Source organism: Carex rostrata, chromosome 17 (genome assembly GCF_964058835.1).
Source record: "Carex rostrata chromosome 17, lpCarRost1.2, whole genome shotgun sequence".
Taxonomy (NCBI): domain Eukaryota; kingdom Viridiplantae; phylum Streptophyta; class Magnoliopsida; order Poales; family Cyperaceae; genus Carex; species Carex rostrata.
Genome location: NC_135934.1, coordinates 8,058,802 through 8,076,578, shown reverse-complemented (window position 1 = coordinate 8,076,578; position 17,777 = coordinate 8,058,802). Strand labels below are relative to the sequence as shown.

At 32.8% G+C, this 17,777-nt stretch overlaps 3 protein-coding genes across 3 annotated transcripts; 1 reads left to right on the top strand and 2 right to left on the bottom strand.

Moving 5' to 3' along the window:
• The first annotated feature begins 572 nt into the window (after positions 1 to 572).
• LOC144568719 (uncharacterized) lies at positions 573 to 3,776 on the top strand. Its single transcript, XM_078319089.1, has 3 exons — positions 573 to 1,155; positions 2,112 to 2,538; positions 2,850 to 3,776. Exons 1-3 carry the CDS (start codon positions 952 to 954, stop codon positions 3,551 to 3,553), a joined length of 1,335 nt encoding a protein of 444 aa, XP_078175215.1. The 5' UTR covers positions 573 to 951; the 3' UTR covers positions 3,554 to 3,776.
• A 2,096-nt stretch (positions 3,777 to 5,872) lies between these two features.
• LOC144568091 (uncharacterized) lies at positions 5,873 to 6,483 on the bottom strand. The gene has a single exon (XM_078318319.1). It carries the CDS (start codon positions 6,481 to 6,483, stop codon positions 5,950 to 5,952), a length of 534 nt encoding a protein of 177 aa, XP_078174445.1. The 3' UTR covers positions 5,873 to 5,949.
• A 1,721-nt stretch (positions 6,484 to 8,204) lies between these two features.
• On the bottom strand, positions 8,205 to 10,499 carry LOC144568777 (Cyclophilin-like peptidyl-prolyl cis-trans isomerase family protein). Its single transcript, XM_078319163.1, has 3 exons — positions 9,971 to 10,499; positions 9,122 to 9,512; positions 8,205 to 8,536 (listed from the first exon to the last, which is right to left on the bottom strand). The coding sequence occupies exons 1-3, from the start codon at positions 10,389 to 10,391 to the stop codon at positions 8,434 to 8,436; spliced, it is 915 nt and encodes a 304-aa protein (XP_078175289.1). The 5' UTR covers positions 10,392 to 10,499; the 3' UTR covers positions 8,205 to 8,433.
• Positions 10,500 to 17,777: the final 7,278 nt, after the last annotated feature.

The window sequence follows — 17,777 nt, the reverse complement described above, 5'->3', positions numbered from 1 at the left end:
AGAGGTTACAAATCTAAAAAAAAAAAATGAGGCTATGGTAATAAGCATGTCATAATTGACTTGAGATGGATTAATATCTTATTTTTCAAAGTTCAAACAGTAGATTAAAAATTTTAACATAATATTCATATGAAAATGTATTTAAAGAGTAAATTTCATACTTTTTAAAGATTTCACTATTCTTTTAAATAGGTAGAAAATCAACCCGGACTATTCAGAGTTTTCAAATTAACTGATGTTTTACTTATCTAAAACAGTAGTGATGTTTTTTAAAAATATAAAATTTGGTTTGCAAATATATTTTTAATATAAGAATTGTAAACAATTCAGATTATTATTTAAAATTTTAAAAATTGCGATATAAATCTATATTTCAGACTACTATATAATATGCATATTACAATAAAAAACAAAAAAAAATTACTATACCAGAATAAAAAATCTTTTGAGTAGATTTATTATACCAAAATAAAAAAAACAAACTTAAATTGCAGCGTGTTCCAATTGATAATTTCAGAGAATTTGAACACCCAAATCCAATAAATTGCCGCTAGAGCACAGACGCTCATCTCTCTCTCTCTTCCTCTAATCCTCTTTCTTCCCGTTTCTCTGCAATCCATTTCATCTCATCTCTCGTCACCTCTTTTACCCCCACCCATCACCTCAACTCCTTATAGAAAAAACAAATAATCAAATTTCTCTTCCGAGTTCCGAGTAACTGAGCACTTGAGCAGTGAAGCTTAGAAAAGAACACACCTTGTGTTTCTTTCCAATAAACTAAACAAAACTATTCTCTCTCCTCTGTCTCTCTCTCTCTCTCTTTTGTCTCTCTTCTTATAAACAAACACACTAAAAAAATCTCTTTTCCTATGAGAATGTTGGTCTCTTTACTCCTTTACAAACAGTTATAGTATCTCTTCATTTCTCTCTCTCTCTCTTTCTGACATTTTAATGGAGAGAAGGTGCATCGTACAAGGTCTACTGTTACTTCTCATATGGTTTAACAATGGCGCAATGTTGGTTAAAACAGAGGAAGGGGCACCAATGGAGAATAAAGAGAAAGAAGCACTGTACTCTGTCATACAGAGCTTTGTTGGTGGATCTTGGAACGGGTCGGGTCTGTACCCGGATCCATGTGGTTGGTCACCAATTCAGGTATCCATCCAATCTGGTTTTGTTTGATGCTAAATATCAAGTACAAGGTATGAATAATTTTTGAAAAAGTAAAGTTGTTACAAATTTTTAAGATTTTGATATACAAGTTTTGAAATTTTAGTTTTTGCATAGTATTTTCAGTTTTGTTTGGTGCTATATACTCAAGTAGAAGGTATGAATAATTTTGAAAAAGTGAAGTCGCTACAAGTCTTGAAGAATTTTGATATACGAATTTTGAATTATTTTTTGAAAGAAGTAAATGGAGAAGGTAAAGAGGTGAAATCTGTGTCTGTGATTTTTGCTTTGACTTTTCCTCTGTGGCTTTATCTTTTTTGGTTAGCTGTATTGTGGTCCTCATGCTATTTATGTATCTTTTCATTTCAATTAGGTAGATTCCTTTGAGTTAATTTAAAACAAATATTTACTAGTTACTTTCACACAAGGTTTACCTAACAACACATGGTATAATTAATAATCCTCATAAGAACCAATTATTAATTTAAAATGTTCTTTAAAGTGCATTAAAGAAGATAGTTCCGAGGATAATTTGAACACATTGAAATAGTAATTATGTTGATTTTCATTTAAGTACCTGCTTGTATTTTAATTTATATATTAATTGTTCCAATGTTGATTCGTCCCCTTTACTTTCTTCTGTTTATTTATTATGATATCCTGAAATAAAGTCTTTACTCTGCTTATGGGACAGAAATTCATACTAAAATTTCCAATTTTGGTTATAAAAAAAAAAACTATTTTCTTAATAGGTAAACTTTTGTTGAATAGTAATAACTTATCCCTGCACTCTTTAACTTAATTTGAGTACTGTTGCTAAAACAAGAGGTGTTGCACATCACCCTAAATGAATATAGTGCTAAGAATAAATTTTATTCTTCAAATTTCAAATTCAGTATAGTTTAACTAACCAACTTGCATCCTTTTTTAAATTTTGTTAGGGTGTATCATGTGACCTTTTCAAGGGATTATGGTACATAACATCCCTTAGCATCGGGCCGGTACTTGACAACTCCTTGCAATGTGCACCCGGTGCCAATTTTACACCTATGCTCTTTGAGCTGACACACCTCAAGAGCCTCTCTTTCTTCAATTGTTTCTCTCTCAACCAACAACCGGCGATTAGCATCCCTTCCACCGGTTGGGACAAGTTTGCAACAACCTTAGAAACCCTTGAGTTTCGGTCAAACCCGGGCCTGACCGGGCCCATACCGACCAGTCTGGGTATGGTCAAGAACCTCAAGTCATTGGTTATTGTTGGAAATGGGTTATTGGGTGAAGTACCTTTTGAAATCGGTCACTTGGTGAATCTAAGACGTCTTGTTATCTCCGGAAACAGGTTGACGGGTTCTATTCCAACCTCTATAGGTGACACTCTTTTTTTTGTTTTGTTTCTTTCCGTTTATTTGGTACTGTCAGACTTCTTAACAGAATAATATGCAAATTGTGACCAAACTTGTGACCAAACTTTTATGCAAATTGTGACCAAACTTTTATGTTCATTTTCTTTAACAACAAGTTTAGGTTGTGCTTCTATTTTGAAAATTTACAAATGTGCTGGTGTTGGTTAGGTTTGGTAAAAGCATATTTGAGATATAATGTTCTAATTGACATATATTTTGTATTTCAAACTCAAATTTAACTGATTTTAAATTTTGGTATCTGTTTTTTTTTCACAGGGGGTCTCACTTCACTACTGAAATTGGATATGAGTCATAACCTCTTACAAGGAAACCTTCCAACTGAGATTGGCAACCTAAAAGACCTAAACCTAATGGATCTAAGAAATAATACCTTTACGGGCGGTTTGGTGCCATCATTCCAAAACATGGTTTCGTTACAAGATTTGCTTATGTCCAATAACCCGTTACTGGGTGGGACCCTCATGTCAATTGGGTGGTCCAACATGGTTAATCTAACCACACTGGACTTGTCAAATACGGGTATAACCGGATCCATACCGAATTCCTTGTTGGGTCTAAAGAGCATGAGATGTTTGGCACTTGATAATAATCATTTATCAGGAAATGTGCCACAAAACCTTGCAAATATGCCAAATTTGAGTGCACTTTACATTAATGGGAACAACTTCACAGGAGAATTAGGGTTTTCTCACGATTTCTATAAAAGGTTGGGAAGGAGGTTTGCTTCATGGAATAACCCTAGTTTGTGTTACAATGCTAGGGAGATTAGGGAAGGGCATAAGGGTCCATTTGGGGTGCAAAAGTGCACAGGAGATAAAGAGGCGAGTTTTGGGCTGGGAGACAAGGTGGATAGACCAGGCCCAGAAATGAATTCCAGCCTTTTGGTTTCATTCGGGTTACCGGGTTATCGGTTTAGTGGGTTTTGGTGGTTGACCTTTTTATTGGTTATGGTTTTGTAGATGAAAAGATTTGAAACAAGTACAGCTTAAAAGGTGCATAGGGAACTGATTTGTGGGATGCTATTTATCACCGTTTTTGTGTTATTTGTAGATTTTTTGTAAGGGGAAAGGATATGAAAATTATGGTTGGAATATTAAATTAGATCATAGGAGTAATGTAAAGGGGACTATTTTGGCTTTAATTTGACAAGTGCTAGGAATGGATAGTGAATAATTTCTAATTTTTTATTCTGGCATTTCGTAATTGCATTGGGTTCACGCATCGTATCGTTCGGGTTTCTTTTCTTTCGGATACTGATTGCACCACAAAGGAAAATCAAGTTTTCTTGGTAAGAATTGGCATTTTCTTATTTAATTTTAATTAACTGGATATTTTTAATTGCATCTTGTAAAACCACAAATTTGATATAGGAATTTCTCGGCGCACAGCACAAATTACACAGTAACCTTTTAATTCTTAATAAAATCCATGAAACGTAACCTATTCATACATTAGTATCCCTGTTTAAGCAAATACTCAATTCTAAACAAATTTATCTGATTAACCTCAATCCCCTAAAAAATTCTTGATGAGACAAGCTAAATTCGCAGAAAGCATCACCTTCTGCGCCAAATCTACATCATCCTGAATCAGCAGAGAGTTTAAGCCCCGAGAAGCGAACTCATTTTCACAATTGGCCGGTTGATGCGCAGCGACATTAACTGATTCATACACATTTTTAAAAGATGATGACCGCACATTATCGACCACCTCCTCAAGACCTGTTATAAATCTGCGTAAATTTGTGCACACTGAGACAGGTTCTTGCTCAGGTACGCCTCTGTATTGTCTCGCTAGATCAGCTGCTTTTCTGTTCACTGCTATTGCGCTGTTTATTGTCATGTCGAGTGCGATTATTTTGAGGTCTTTTAGTGTGGGGGCTTGGGGGCCGCGTGGGTCCGACATGAGCAGTGATGTGCAATTCTAGGGAAGTGGCGTCATGTTGCAAATGTTATCGATGAAGGTTGTTTCATAGACTGAAGCAATACAGAGGGATTGGAGGAGAAGGATTGAGATGAGCACAAATGACTTGTTGTTAATCATGGCTTATTGTATTTAATTACAAGTTGGTATAGTATATAAAGGTTTTTGAAATGCACAGATGAGGCAATTGATTAACTTGAAATATAAACGAAATAGTCATATTTATGGGAAGGAGATCATCTGTCTCCCGGGTGCAGGAAAATTCTACCCCCTCAGTTACTGCCGGATGGGGCCGGTCACTGTTAATTTTTGAACTGGGAGTCCACTAACAGTGACTCTACTGCCCCCCAGGGGAGCAGAGGATTCGGTCTCATATTTATGGCATGTTTTATATAGAGGAGATACAGTACCATAATAGATGTAATTTAGATGGAAAGTATTCATTAACATATTTGAATAATTAATAGCCAAGGAAGGATGTTTTGATCTTTCTATATAATTTCCTTATTTCAAGATGCGAGTAATTTAAGAAATTCATGGGTCCTAAAAATGGAAATAATGGGCCGAAAAATGGAAAAAAATATCAAATGCTACTAGAGAGAGAGGAAATATAAAAAGAAAGTGTATGATTAATTGATTATAACTGAGGCGGAGATCGACATTTTATTCTGGAGCTCGTGCCACTACATCAAATTAATCCGCGGTTCTTGACAGAGATGGAGATTCATTTTATGAAAACAATAAAATGAATTTATTTATTTAATGTACAAAATAGAATTTCATTTCTTTCATTTTTTCTTAATCAGTCTCATGGAATTACAGTTCTTGTATAGCTATAGAATGATTTATTTATTTATTTGTATAAAATAAGCAGCATACAGCGTTAAAACATGCTTTCAGTATTAATTCCTCTAACTGAAATTACTAATTATCTAGTTAATTTAGCCTCTTACATGTCCAATGACTGCCTCCAACTATCTGATTAAGAAATTAAAATCCAAAAGAAGAAGGAAAGAATTATGAATCAAGACACGTCTAACATTCATTTGAATAATTAATAGTTCAAGGAAGGATTCTTTGATCTATACACTTTCCTTGGGAATTCAGGGGCCGGAAAATGGAAAGAATAATGGGCCGAGATGGAGATTTATTTAATGGAAAAAATGAAATGGAATTAGATTTCTTTCATATTTTCTTTATCAGTACTGTAATTACATTTCTTGTATAGCTGCAAAATGTTTTTTTTTTAATTATTATTATCTTTATAATAAGCAGCAAACATCGTTAAAACATGATTTCAGTACTAACTTCTCTAACCAAAATTACTAATTATCTAGCTAACATAGCCTCTTCCAACAATTACATATCCAAGGACAGCCTCAAACTATCTAATCGAGAGACTAAAACCCCCTCAAAAAAAGAGAAATACGAATCAAGACACATCTAACATATCAATGATGTCAGAAGCAAGGCCGGATCGATCGTGGAACGGCTCGTTGACATCCGACATAAGCGACTTAAATCCTCTTTCTGTGAAGGCGGTCTCGCACGAATCAGCATCATCTTGTGCATCATTTGCTAGCTCTGCTGCATCCTTGTAATTTTGATTCGCAGCCTCCGTTTGCGCATCTCTCAAATCGTCGACCGCTTCCGACCACAACTCCTTGCACATGTTCAGTGGTTCCTCTTCGGGTTGACCCGAGTACTTGTCTGACAAATCCGATGCGTGAGAGAAGGCAAAATCTGCGCTTTTAATCGCTATGTCTAGCGCTATGCCAGCCAAATCAGCTACACTGGTTGCATTCAGGCTGCGGCGATCAGACAAAAGTATTTTCGAGCAAAAATCAATGTCATCCATGTCGTTGCATGTTTTGATCACGAACTGTTTGTCAGCTAAAGTGAGTACAAGAGATTGAAGAAAGTAGATTGAAGCAAGCAAAAATGAATTCAGAATCAACTTTGCCATTTTCATTTTATGTATATATATATTTTTTTCTCTCAAAAGCGCTCTTAAGTTCTCTATATATAGGCCGTGAACTGTTGTATTCGAATGAATGTCAATAATGACGATATCATAATTTTCTATTTCTATTATGTAGCTGCAATAAATAGGTATATTTGGCAGACTAAATATTTACAAAAATAAAAGGATCTGTTTTGCAATTAAAATCCGACATCTAAGGGAGAGAAAAGGTACCGACTTGCATGACAAATTTTACCCGAAGTCAGTACAAATCGTTCAATTTGCAATGAAAATTAAATAATTTAAAATTTAATAAATTTAAACTGTCTGTATATTTTGACATCGATCGAACGGTTTAGACCCGATTCACCCATTTGAAAGGTATAAGATGTCTTACCATGAATTCTTGATAGCTTGATACCCATTATTTGAATTATTTTTGGAAACACTAATATTTCTGGCTAATCAAGGAGAATAAAATCTGTATATTTCTTAATTAAAGGGTTGCTGAATTTGCTATTACACTAAAAGTGTAAAACCTACTTTTTTAGTGATTGTGCAGATGTGGAAAGAAATACACAATTTTACCCTCCCTACACAGAAGAGCTAACTTTTATTTTTTGCTAATTTATTCCGGTTCTTAAAAAAAAGGACATGTACAACACATCTATTCAAAGGAACTTTTAATTTTGTTAAAAACATTTAATTGTTTTGTGTTCTCATTGATCTTCCAAGTTCTAACAAGACATCAACTTGTTCTTCAAATTATATATATTTTTTTTCTGAAAATATTTTTTCTATCAATTTCATCCATATTTATAAGCATATTGAAGTACAACTTTATAAGATTATTTAAGTATCTATTTAAATAGATCTTAATTACTCAAAGAATAAGAAAATATTTTTCTATCAATTTCATCCATATATCATTAACACAAGTTAGATTTTTATTTGTTATCTCCATCTTAATATTTATATTTTTTTATTTTTAAAATAAAATTGTCACTGGTTAATATTCTTATTTTGTAATAAAGAAGAAATTGATACGTTTAATAAAGTTATGTGCTAGATAATCATGTATTCATCTTAAAAATTCTTCTAATAATTCCTTTAATATATTTTCGTATTATTATTATTATTAATACTGGAGACAATTAAGTAATGAACTGTTAATCTTATCCCTTTACTTTGATTGACACCTTTTGTGTTTCTAGTGACTTGTTCTAGAGAAATCAGTATTTAACCTACTAATAAATTCCGGATTATGAAATTAATCGTTGTTCATTTTATCTCAAACACAAAAAGGTGATCACGAACAATACTAATTTGTTGTCATAAGTTAAAATTTATTTTATCTCCATGTCCGAGCACCTGCCGGGTTTTAGGATCTTCTGCGGCATAATAAGAAGTATATAAAACTGCATCACATTTTTCAACCAATGAGAGTCTTTAAATTTCATCTTAACAATTGACGGCGTCGAAATATTTCTTTTGTTTGTTTCATTTCAGCTGTTGCCTGTTGGGACACAATCAGGCACGAATCTTCAGAAAATAATACCAGTCAACACCACACAATCAGTCAACTCTTCCAGTCCTGAAGGATCCCAAGTTTTAGAGTTGTAGACCTTGATTATCTTTGTTTTATCATTTCAGTCCTTGAGAGGTGAAATGTTGTGCATGCTTCAATTATATGTAATAAGAACTTGGATAAAATGATAGAAATATTACCAAAAAAAGATCTCCACTATATTATAAACATGGGATTATATTAAAGATCCACTTTCTTACAACAGGTATGCAAAAGAATAGCAAGCACATATTAGCCTTGATTTATTTATACCAAAACGTAAAACAGTAGTAACAAAACAACATAAGGAATGTGCAAAAATCATAAAAAAAAAATGGCAGGGGAAAAAAGAATTAATGATGACAAACTTAAGTTATTAATTTATGCTAATCTATTAAACCGCAATTGGTTACCATGACCTTGGAATAAGGTCTATTAAAACCTCTTTCAGCAACCACTGCTCTCTTGTCACCTATCAACTTTGCCACCCTATTAAATCATAAAATAAACCCAACATCAATTTGAGATAATGTTTAAGAATAAAAAAGTTACTGCGCAATTTTAACAAGGTAGCTTTAATTAGGATAAAGTTCTATACAACATATATATAGGACATTTACAAACCAATTAATTTTTATACAAGGAGAGCACCAATTGTTAATTAAGATGGTTTCCACAAAATACCAAATTCAAAATACTCAACCCTATTTTTTTCTCCTGATAATTGCAACATTTTGATGTTTTTTTTAACATTTCCAATATATATCATATATTGGCTTTATTTGAAGGAATTAATATTCCAAATCGAAAGGTTTCACATGGATGATGGACCCCTGGAATTTGGAAAGGTTTCACATAGTATACAAAAAAAAGACATGGTTATTGGATCAAAATCGGTCTGATGCCCGATTAGAGTAGTCCGATTCTCCGCTTCAAGATTTGTGCAGATTAATTTCACACAAATATTAACGCGTTTAAACGGATCTGACCGGGTATCGAAACAATTTTAGTCCAATGCCCATCAAACACCTCCATTTCCTAAAAAAAGCTAGTGAGAATCAAACACATGCGTACCTAAAGTAAGGCGAAGCTGAGTTTTCTTTGACGGTCTTGACAAGCGCAATCTTTTGCACCACATCCATTCCTTCAATCACCTTCCCGATAACAAGTGTCGATGCATCCAGCTCTGGTGCATCCTTCAAAGAAATGACAAACTCGGTGCCGTTCGGGTCCAACCCGACTTCCTCCTGGTCGATCACAAGCCTCCCTTGCCGGGCTACAAGCTTTGGCTTCGGTGGCGGTTTGTTTGGGTCTCTGATCACTATCCCAACCGAACCTGACACGTTCTTCGTGCCAGGACACCTCTCGCCTGTTTCATCCAACTCTCCCATTAGGCTGTTGCTCGGCGATAGGTCGCTTCCCGTCCTCTGGGCCAACTCCACATCAACTCCGTAAGATCGAACTCCTGCGGGCCCGGCCAGGGCACACAATAGCACCATGTAATGTATTGATGTGATTAAATTTGAATTTGTCAATGTTTATATAGTGGCTTCCAATACTGTTGTTTATATGTGTAGCATTGAATTAGTTTATATAAATAATTACGCATAATTAAATGAGCAAAATGGAAGGGGCATTTGCATTTCAATATTTACAAATATAATGGCTTTAAGCTATTTAAGTTGTTTGCCATTTGGATGGGGAGAATTTACAAAATTTTACAAAATTGCAAAACAGTGAAAAACCATTAATTATGGCTTAATCCTGTCTCCAAAACAGTGAAAAACCATCTCTTTTGACCTCTTGGATCCTCTTGTAAAATTATTTATGCAATAATCATGTAATATTTTAGAATTCATGATTGCATATCTGGTAACTTTGATCAATTAAACCATCTGATTAATCACATGTCAGTGCAATTACCTGCATGCTGCACGTAATTAGGCATGATTTTAACGAATTCCTTCCTCCGGTACGAGATGCCGGCTGCACCCGATACCAGCCCTGCAAATCTAGAAGAGCCAAGTGGTGCAGTGTCACCATAAAGCCCGATAACAATTCGACCAGCGGGTTCACCGTCTATTGATACTTCTAAGAATGCCTTTTTGGGATTAATCGGTGGATCTTTACAAAAGTCGGTGATCACCTGATTTGTTTGTGGAGAGCCATTGATCGGATCATCTCCATTGGATTGCGCCAATGATGGAAATGGTGAGAATGGACCGAGGAGAAGCGGGAGTGTGGGACCCACAAGTGTCAGTGCCCGGCGAGAAAGCCTTCCCGATGTAACAGGTTTACTAGAGTTCAAATTAAGGTTGCTTAGCGTCTGTATTAGTTGATTCATGGTTTGAATTTAAAATTGAGATTTCTATTTGTTTTGAAATTTTGGTTGCATTTTTTCTTTTTATCTTTGGTTTGTGGCTTTGCTAGAAGAAGCGGGTGATGTGGATAAGTGAACCAGGCGCGCCAAATCCAATCCATTTTGTTAGTTTAATATTGTATCCTCTCCAGTACTTGTAAACTGGATTTTACCAGTATTTTTTTTTCCCTTCTGGATCTTCTGTAACACAGTACTACAATCTGATCTTGCCTAGCTGTTATTTTGTCGAATTAAAAAACAATAACAAAAAGTGAAAAAGAAATAATACAATTTATGCAAAGAAAAAGATATTGTTGAAGATTAACAAACACACAAATTGAAGATGCTATGTTCGATCCATCAAGCAAAACTCAAAAGTGAAATTTTACAAAATTGCCCTCTTATATTTTCTTTTTCCCCCCCTTTTTTTTTTCCGAAATTTATCATTTATGATTTATGGATATTTTTCAATAATTATATTTCCTTTTACACTTTACTTTTTATTTATGTTTATTCTTTCCTAAAAAGTATAATCAATTATTGAAATATTTCTTCTTCAAATTTCATCTCAAATTGTTGCCTTAATGGGAATTTGGGTTATTTGGTTGTTGCCTTAATGGATCCTTTGGGCTAACTCCAAAATGGGCTTACTGAATTTTATTTTACTGGGTGGGCTCTGTGTGCAGATTCTCAGCTTTGGTTGCTTGAAGCCCCTGTCTAAATTCAAGGAGTTGCCTAATTATGCGATATTCAACTAATTCTAACGCTTGCTCGTAGATTTATTAGTTAAGTTTTGATTTTTTTATTGTTAATTCACTGGACTTCCAAGTTATTGACGTTTTTAATATTGAGAATTTTAATTATGTGCTTAATTTAAGTGTATTCTAAATTTCTATAAATTTACTGGGTTCGTAATATTGTAAATTTAAATAATATATTTTATAAAACGAATATATTTACAAATTTACTGAGTCAAAACTTCACGAGGTTAAACCTGGAAATTAATTTGAATCAAGGCGGTAATATATTAATATAAAGTATTAGTATGTTGTGGCCTAGGTCTAGAAAGTAGAGACACAAATAATGCCACGTCAAAGTTTTTGTTTCTGCGTCTCTTCTTCTGTCCTTAATCATGGCATATGCAAATGTCTTAATGTGTTATATATTTCATATTTTACAACAAAGTGCATATTTGCATCATCCCGTGAGCTATGGGTCGGTGCTCTTGCACACACTTCTTCAGTTGTTTTTTCTTTTCCAAAGTTTTAAAAAAAGGAATGAATTCTTTTTGAAAACCTTTGCAGATTGAACTCTCGATCTTTGAACACAACAACTCTAGAATTTTTTCTTAGCCAATTGTGCTACCTCCCCTTTCAAAAAAAATGAATGAATTCTTACAGCACAAAATTAGCCGATTTTTTTTTTATATTCAAAAAATAAATAAAATTTTAAAAATAACCAAACAGGTGGTGTATTTCGAATAATACCCAAATTGGAATTTTTTTTCCGATTTTAGCATCAATTACCGGACTTTTTTTTTTTTTTTTTTTCTGAAAATGGGATTTCCCATTTTTAAAAAAAAAAAAATCATTTACATATATACATACATAGGCTGTGACTAATTTGCTGCCGGCGGTGCTGCCGCCCATTTTTCTGTTTTGTGATGTCCAAACAACAAATCCAAACTGTTAGATGTTTAATCTATATTATAATCTACTTGGAGACCAAATTTTACATTTTTTGGAATTTGGTCTCCAAGTAGATTATAATATAGATTAAACATCTAACGGTTTGGATTTGTTGTTTGGACATCACACGGCTAAATATAGTCCCGGCAGCACCTCTGCTGAAATGCTGCCAGCAGCAATTTAGACAGACCCTACATATATATATATATATATATAGAGAGAGAGAGAGAGAGAGAGAGAGAGAGTGTGTGTGTGTGACTAATGTGCATTCGAATGTATATGGCTCAAAATACATACGGTCTAAATTTGACTTTTCAAAATTCAAACGGTCGATCCGAACCGTTCATCTTGTTCTCCATATTAATATGTGCTTGGAGACCAAATTTTACATTTTTCTGAATTTTTTTACTATTTATTAAGTATTTTACAAAATTGTTGATCCAACGGTGGCTGATGATTTTACTGTTTTATGCAGCCACCGTTGGATCAACAATTTTGTAAAATACTTAATAAATAGTAAAAAAATTCAGAAAAATATAAAATTTGGTCTCCAAGAACATATTAATATGGAGAATAAGATGAATGGTTCGGATCGACCGTTTGGATTTTGAAAAGTCAAATTTGGACCGTGTGTATTTCAAACCATATACATTCGAATGCACATTAGTCACTCTATATATATATATATATATATATATACACATGTATTATATTATATATACATATACATATTATATTATATATACATATATTATAAAAAAAAAATCCAAATGACGTTTATAAACAAAATACTGATCATTGTATGCCTACTGTTGAACGAAAATTTAAACTGAATTTTTGAGGCACTAAATTTTTCCGGTAATTGGTGTTAAGATAGGAAATTTTTTTGCCGGTTTGGGAACTTTTGAAATTCCAGCCCATGTTTGATTATTTAAAAAAAAAATTCTTTGGATATAAATAAAAAATTTATATGTATAATATATGTATATCAAATTTGACCTCTGCTGGTAAATCAGCAAGTCTTGACTGATATAGGGATCAAACTGTAAAAGTGATTACACCAGCATGTAAAGCATTCAAAAAAAATACACAAAATTGATACAAATTTCAATTTTTTTTTTCTACGGTTAGTTATGAATTTTCAAAGTTCAGTTTTCGAAAAAACTTTAAACAGCCATAACTTTGGCTAGGAAAGTCGGATTTGGGCATATGACCACTTTTCGGAAAGGGGGGGGGGGGGGGACGAGACGGATCCGAATATCGCTCGGGGGAAAATCCCTGGGCATTTTAAGCATCAAAATTTTAAAAAAATATCGTTTAGTGCCTCGAAAATTCAGTTTAAGTTTCCGATAGGTATACAACGATCAGTATTTTGTTTATAAACATTATTTGGTTTTTTTTATAAACTCATTTTTTTATAATATATGTATATGTATATATAATATAAGAGTTAGGCTGGGGTGCTATGGATAGCATAGTGGCCTCCCGTGCTACGGCTCAATATTCGAGTTTTCAAAATCCAAACGGTCGATCCGAACCGTTCATCTTATTCTCCATATTAATATCTGCTTGGAGACCAAATTTTATAATTTTATGAATTTTTTTACTATTTATTAAGCCACTTTGAAAATCGCTAATCCAACGGTTTTACTGTTTTGTGCAGCCACCGTTGGATCAACAATTTTGTAAAATACTTAATAAATAGTAAAAAAATTCATAAAAATGTAAAATTTGGTCTCCAAGCAGATATTAATATGGAGAATAAGATGAACGGTTCGGATCGACCGTTTGGATTTTGAAAACTCGAATATTGAGCCGTAGCATAGATGCCACTATGCTATCCATATCACCCCAGCCTAACTCATAATATAATATATGTATATGTATATAGAGGAGGGATCCACTTACAACAACTTGAAAGTTACAACATCTTACAACATCGTTTTTTTTTATTTTCAAAGTCCAAATCGTCGATCCAAACCGTTAGATATTCAATCTATATTAAAACATGGTTGCAGACCAAATTTTACATTTTTTGGAATTTTTTTTCTATTTATTAAGATGGGTACAAAATCGCTGTTTTTTAATGGTGCAGAATTTTAATAAATACAGCGATTTTGTACCCATCTTAATAAATAGCAAAAAAATTCCAAAAAATGTAAAATTTGGTCTGCAACCACGTTTTAATATAGATTGAATATCTAACGGTTTGGATCGACGATTTGGACTTTGACAATGAAAAAAAACGATGTTGTAAGATGTTGTAACTTTCAAGTTGTTGTAAGTGGATCCCTCATCATGTATATATAATATAATACATGTGTAGAGAGTGGCTAAGCTCAAATCGTTTGTTCCTGGGCTCAGGAACAAACGATTGGGTTCTCCAATTTCCAAAGTTCAAACGGCCGATCCAAACAGTTAGATGTTTAATCTATATTAAAATGTGCTTGGAGACAAAATTTTATATTTTTTTGGAATTTTTTTACTATTTATTAAGAGGGTTTGAAAGTCGCTGTTTTTTTATGGTGCAGAATTTTAATAAAAACAGCAACTTTCAAACCCTCTTAATAAATAGTAAAAAAATTCCAAAAAATATGAAATTTTGTCTCCAAGCACATTTTAATATAGATTAAACATCTAACGGTTTGGATCGGCCGTTTGAACTTCGGAAATTGGAGAACCCAATCGTTTGTTCCTGAGCCCAGGAACAAACGATTTGAGCTTAGCCATTCTCTACATGTGTATATATATGTAGATGTATATATGTAAATGGGTTTTTTTAAAAAATAAAAAAGGGGAAATCCCATTTCTGGTTTTGGGACTAAAAACCGGAAATTTTTTTTCCGGAATTGGATACCGGATTTTTTTTTTCCGGTTTTAGGCATGAATTTCCAGAATTTTTTTTTCCGATAATTGGTGCTAAAATCGGAAAAAAATATTTCCGGTTTGGGTAGTATTCGAAATACACCACCGATTTGGTTATTTTTTAAATTTTATTTATTTTTTGAATATAAATAAAAAAAATCGGCAAAATTAGAGTACTTATTATTGCTGAAATGGTGCATGCCTCTTTCAACTGTTTCACTACTGTACTCACATCTAGTGTAGTTCGAAAATATCATTGAATTCTTGTAAATTTGTATCTCCCAGCAAAAATTTTATGAAATCGAAAATTATAAGGTGCAGGGGCGGAGTCAAACTTCCAAACTATGGGGGTCAAGTACATAATGAGAGTCAATCATATAATTTTTTTTTTATAGAAAATGAGAGTCAATTTTACAATATTATGACATTTTACTCTAAATTATATTAAAAATTATAGGTAAATACATTTTTAAAAAAAAAAAATGGTGGTCAGTTGACCTTCATTTCTTTGACATAGGTCCGTCTCCGATAAGGTGGAGTAATTTCGAACCATATACGATAACATTAACATATATGCATTATTAATCCACAATAGAATAGGTAATTAGAGGATTGATAAAATTGAATGTCACTTATATTAAAAGTTTCCCCTCCCAATTGTTGATGCGCTGTTTTGTTATTTGATTTACTTATTTGCTCGTAACCTTTTTATATTTTACCAATGAAAAGATAAGGTTTAACCCTTATCTTTACTTAAAAAAAAAACATCAATTTCTCCCTAGGATAGAGCAAGGAAGAATTTTTTTATATACATTAGGTATAAGAAGAATCAAAGTTACATAATATGTTCTGTAAGCTACCCAAGTGGGGGAAGGAAGGATGTCATCACAAAAAAAAAAAGATAAAAGAAAAGTAATGAAGAACGAAATAGAAAAATTTCAGAAGTTGAGGGAGAAAATAGCAATTATGCCTTCAATTAATTAATTAGGCTCACGCTAAATATAGGTAATTGGTAGTATTAATTAATTAGGTAATTGGTACTATTAATTAATTAGGCTCACGCTAAATATAAAAAAAAACAGTTGGAGAAAAAAAAAATGGACCCAACACCAATTAAAACATATCTCTCTAGTCTCGATGTTGAAAGAAAAACGATTTAGGGAACATGAAAAACAAAATTATGTTAAGTTAATTGTCTGGTATTAAGAGGTATTAAAGGCATAAATTGAATATTCATTTAGCGTCAATGAGGTAATGAGATCATTGAAATTACGTGCGCACCTACCTAATCCACTTGTACCTTTCCAATTATCAATGCAAATTTCCTTCAATTAAAAGATTTTTCTCTGTAATTCACTACTTAAGCTTAGGGAGCAATATGTATTTTTCAATGATAAAAGTACCTCTAAGTAATCAATTTTACTTGCCAAAAAGAAAATAGTAAAGCACAATTACGTAACAGTTCTCTCTTTATCATAAACAGTATTTCTTTATTTGAACTTCATACCAATCTATTACTGCTTTGCTGGAAATAAATCTGCTGCGATTCAAAGGAATTTCAGGGTCCTCTTATTTCAAATCCAATCTTTTATTTTTTTGGAGGCACCAATTTATATGGAGCCCCAATTTACACTCCAGCAAATCTTATCACTAACCTAACAACAAATTTATAATTTTGTTGTGTGATTTTGTCTAGATTATTTTCATAAGCTTTCGTGTATAAAATCTCGCTGGTCGGTTCAACCTAGTCTAAAATTCTAAATTACAACAGTAGGAAAGAACCAAAAGCCGAGGTAGATACATCTCTGAAATTGGGATATTAACCGCCATATCAGATTAGAAATTCATAAAATTTCAGAATAATTATGTTAAAATTAAAAAATCTGGTACGGTACTCTCTCAGCAAGAGGTGGTTTAATTTTACTTCTTTTTATTCTATCTTAAAGTACTTTTATTTGATGGATTAAAATGTCTTACAATACTTAAATCATCTAATAAAAAAAAATTACAGTACAAAAAACCATAACATTTACTAACTGGTATATCATTCAGCTAACAATTGTACTCTTAATAGGTGCTATCAGGTCTCAAAAAAAAAAAAAAAATTGCACTCTTTATAGTTAACTATTATCATGATGACTTTCTATTTAACTGTGAGGTAACCAGATAATTATTATAAAAATGAGGAGAGCTTCAATGCGTTTATTTTTTGTATCTCCATTATACCTCTATTTTTAAATTTTCCAGTAATATATTTTTTTTTAACTTACATAACAAAATAAAAATGTTAAAAGTGCTCTATATTATTTTCTCTATGTATATATATACAAATTATCACTTTTCAATATTGTTTTTTGAGGAATCAATAAATTAAAAAATCAACGTTCATAATTTATTGATATCAATGTATTTTTATAAGCTCATGATACTGATCAATACAAAGTTGAAATACGCAGGAGCGGACCCAGGATTTTCATCGGGAGGGGTGGGGGAGGGGGGCAAAAAAATATTGAATCAGGTTTAAATAGCTTATCGGATTTAAACCCATTAACTAATTGGATACTCGATAAAAAAAACAATGCTTTGACTTAATTTTCCAATGCCCTGACTTATAATTTATGATGCTTTAACTTATAATTCTAATTATCAATCATAATTCAAAAAATTTATTTTAATTTTAACACTAAATTTAACCCGAATTACAAATCAAACCTCCAGAGGGGGCAAAAAATTTTCAGTGGGGAGCAAAGTCGATCAGTACTGATAAATCACCACTAAAACTCGAAATTTAGGAGGGGGCGGCTGCCCCTCGGTCTAC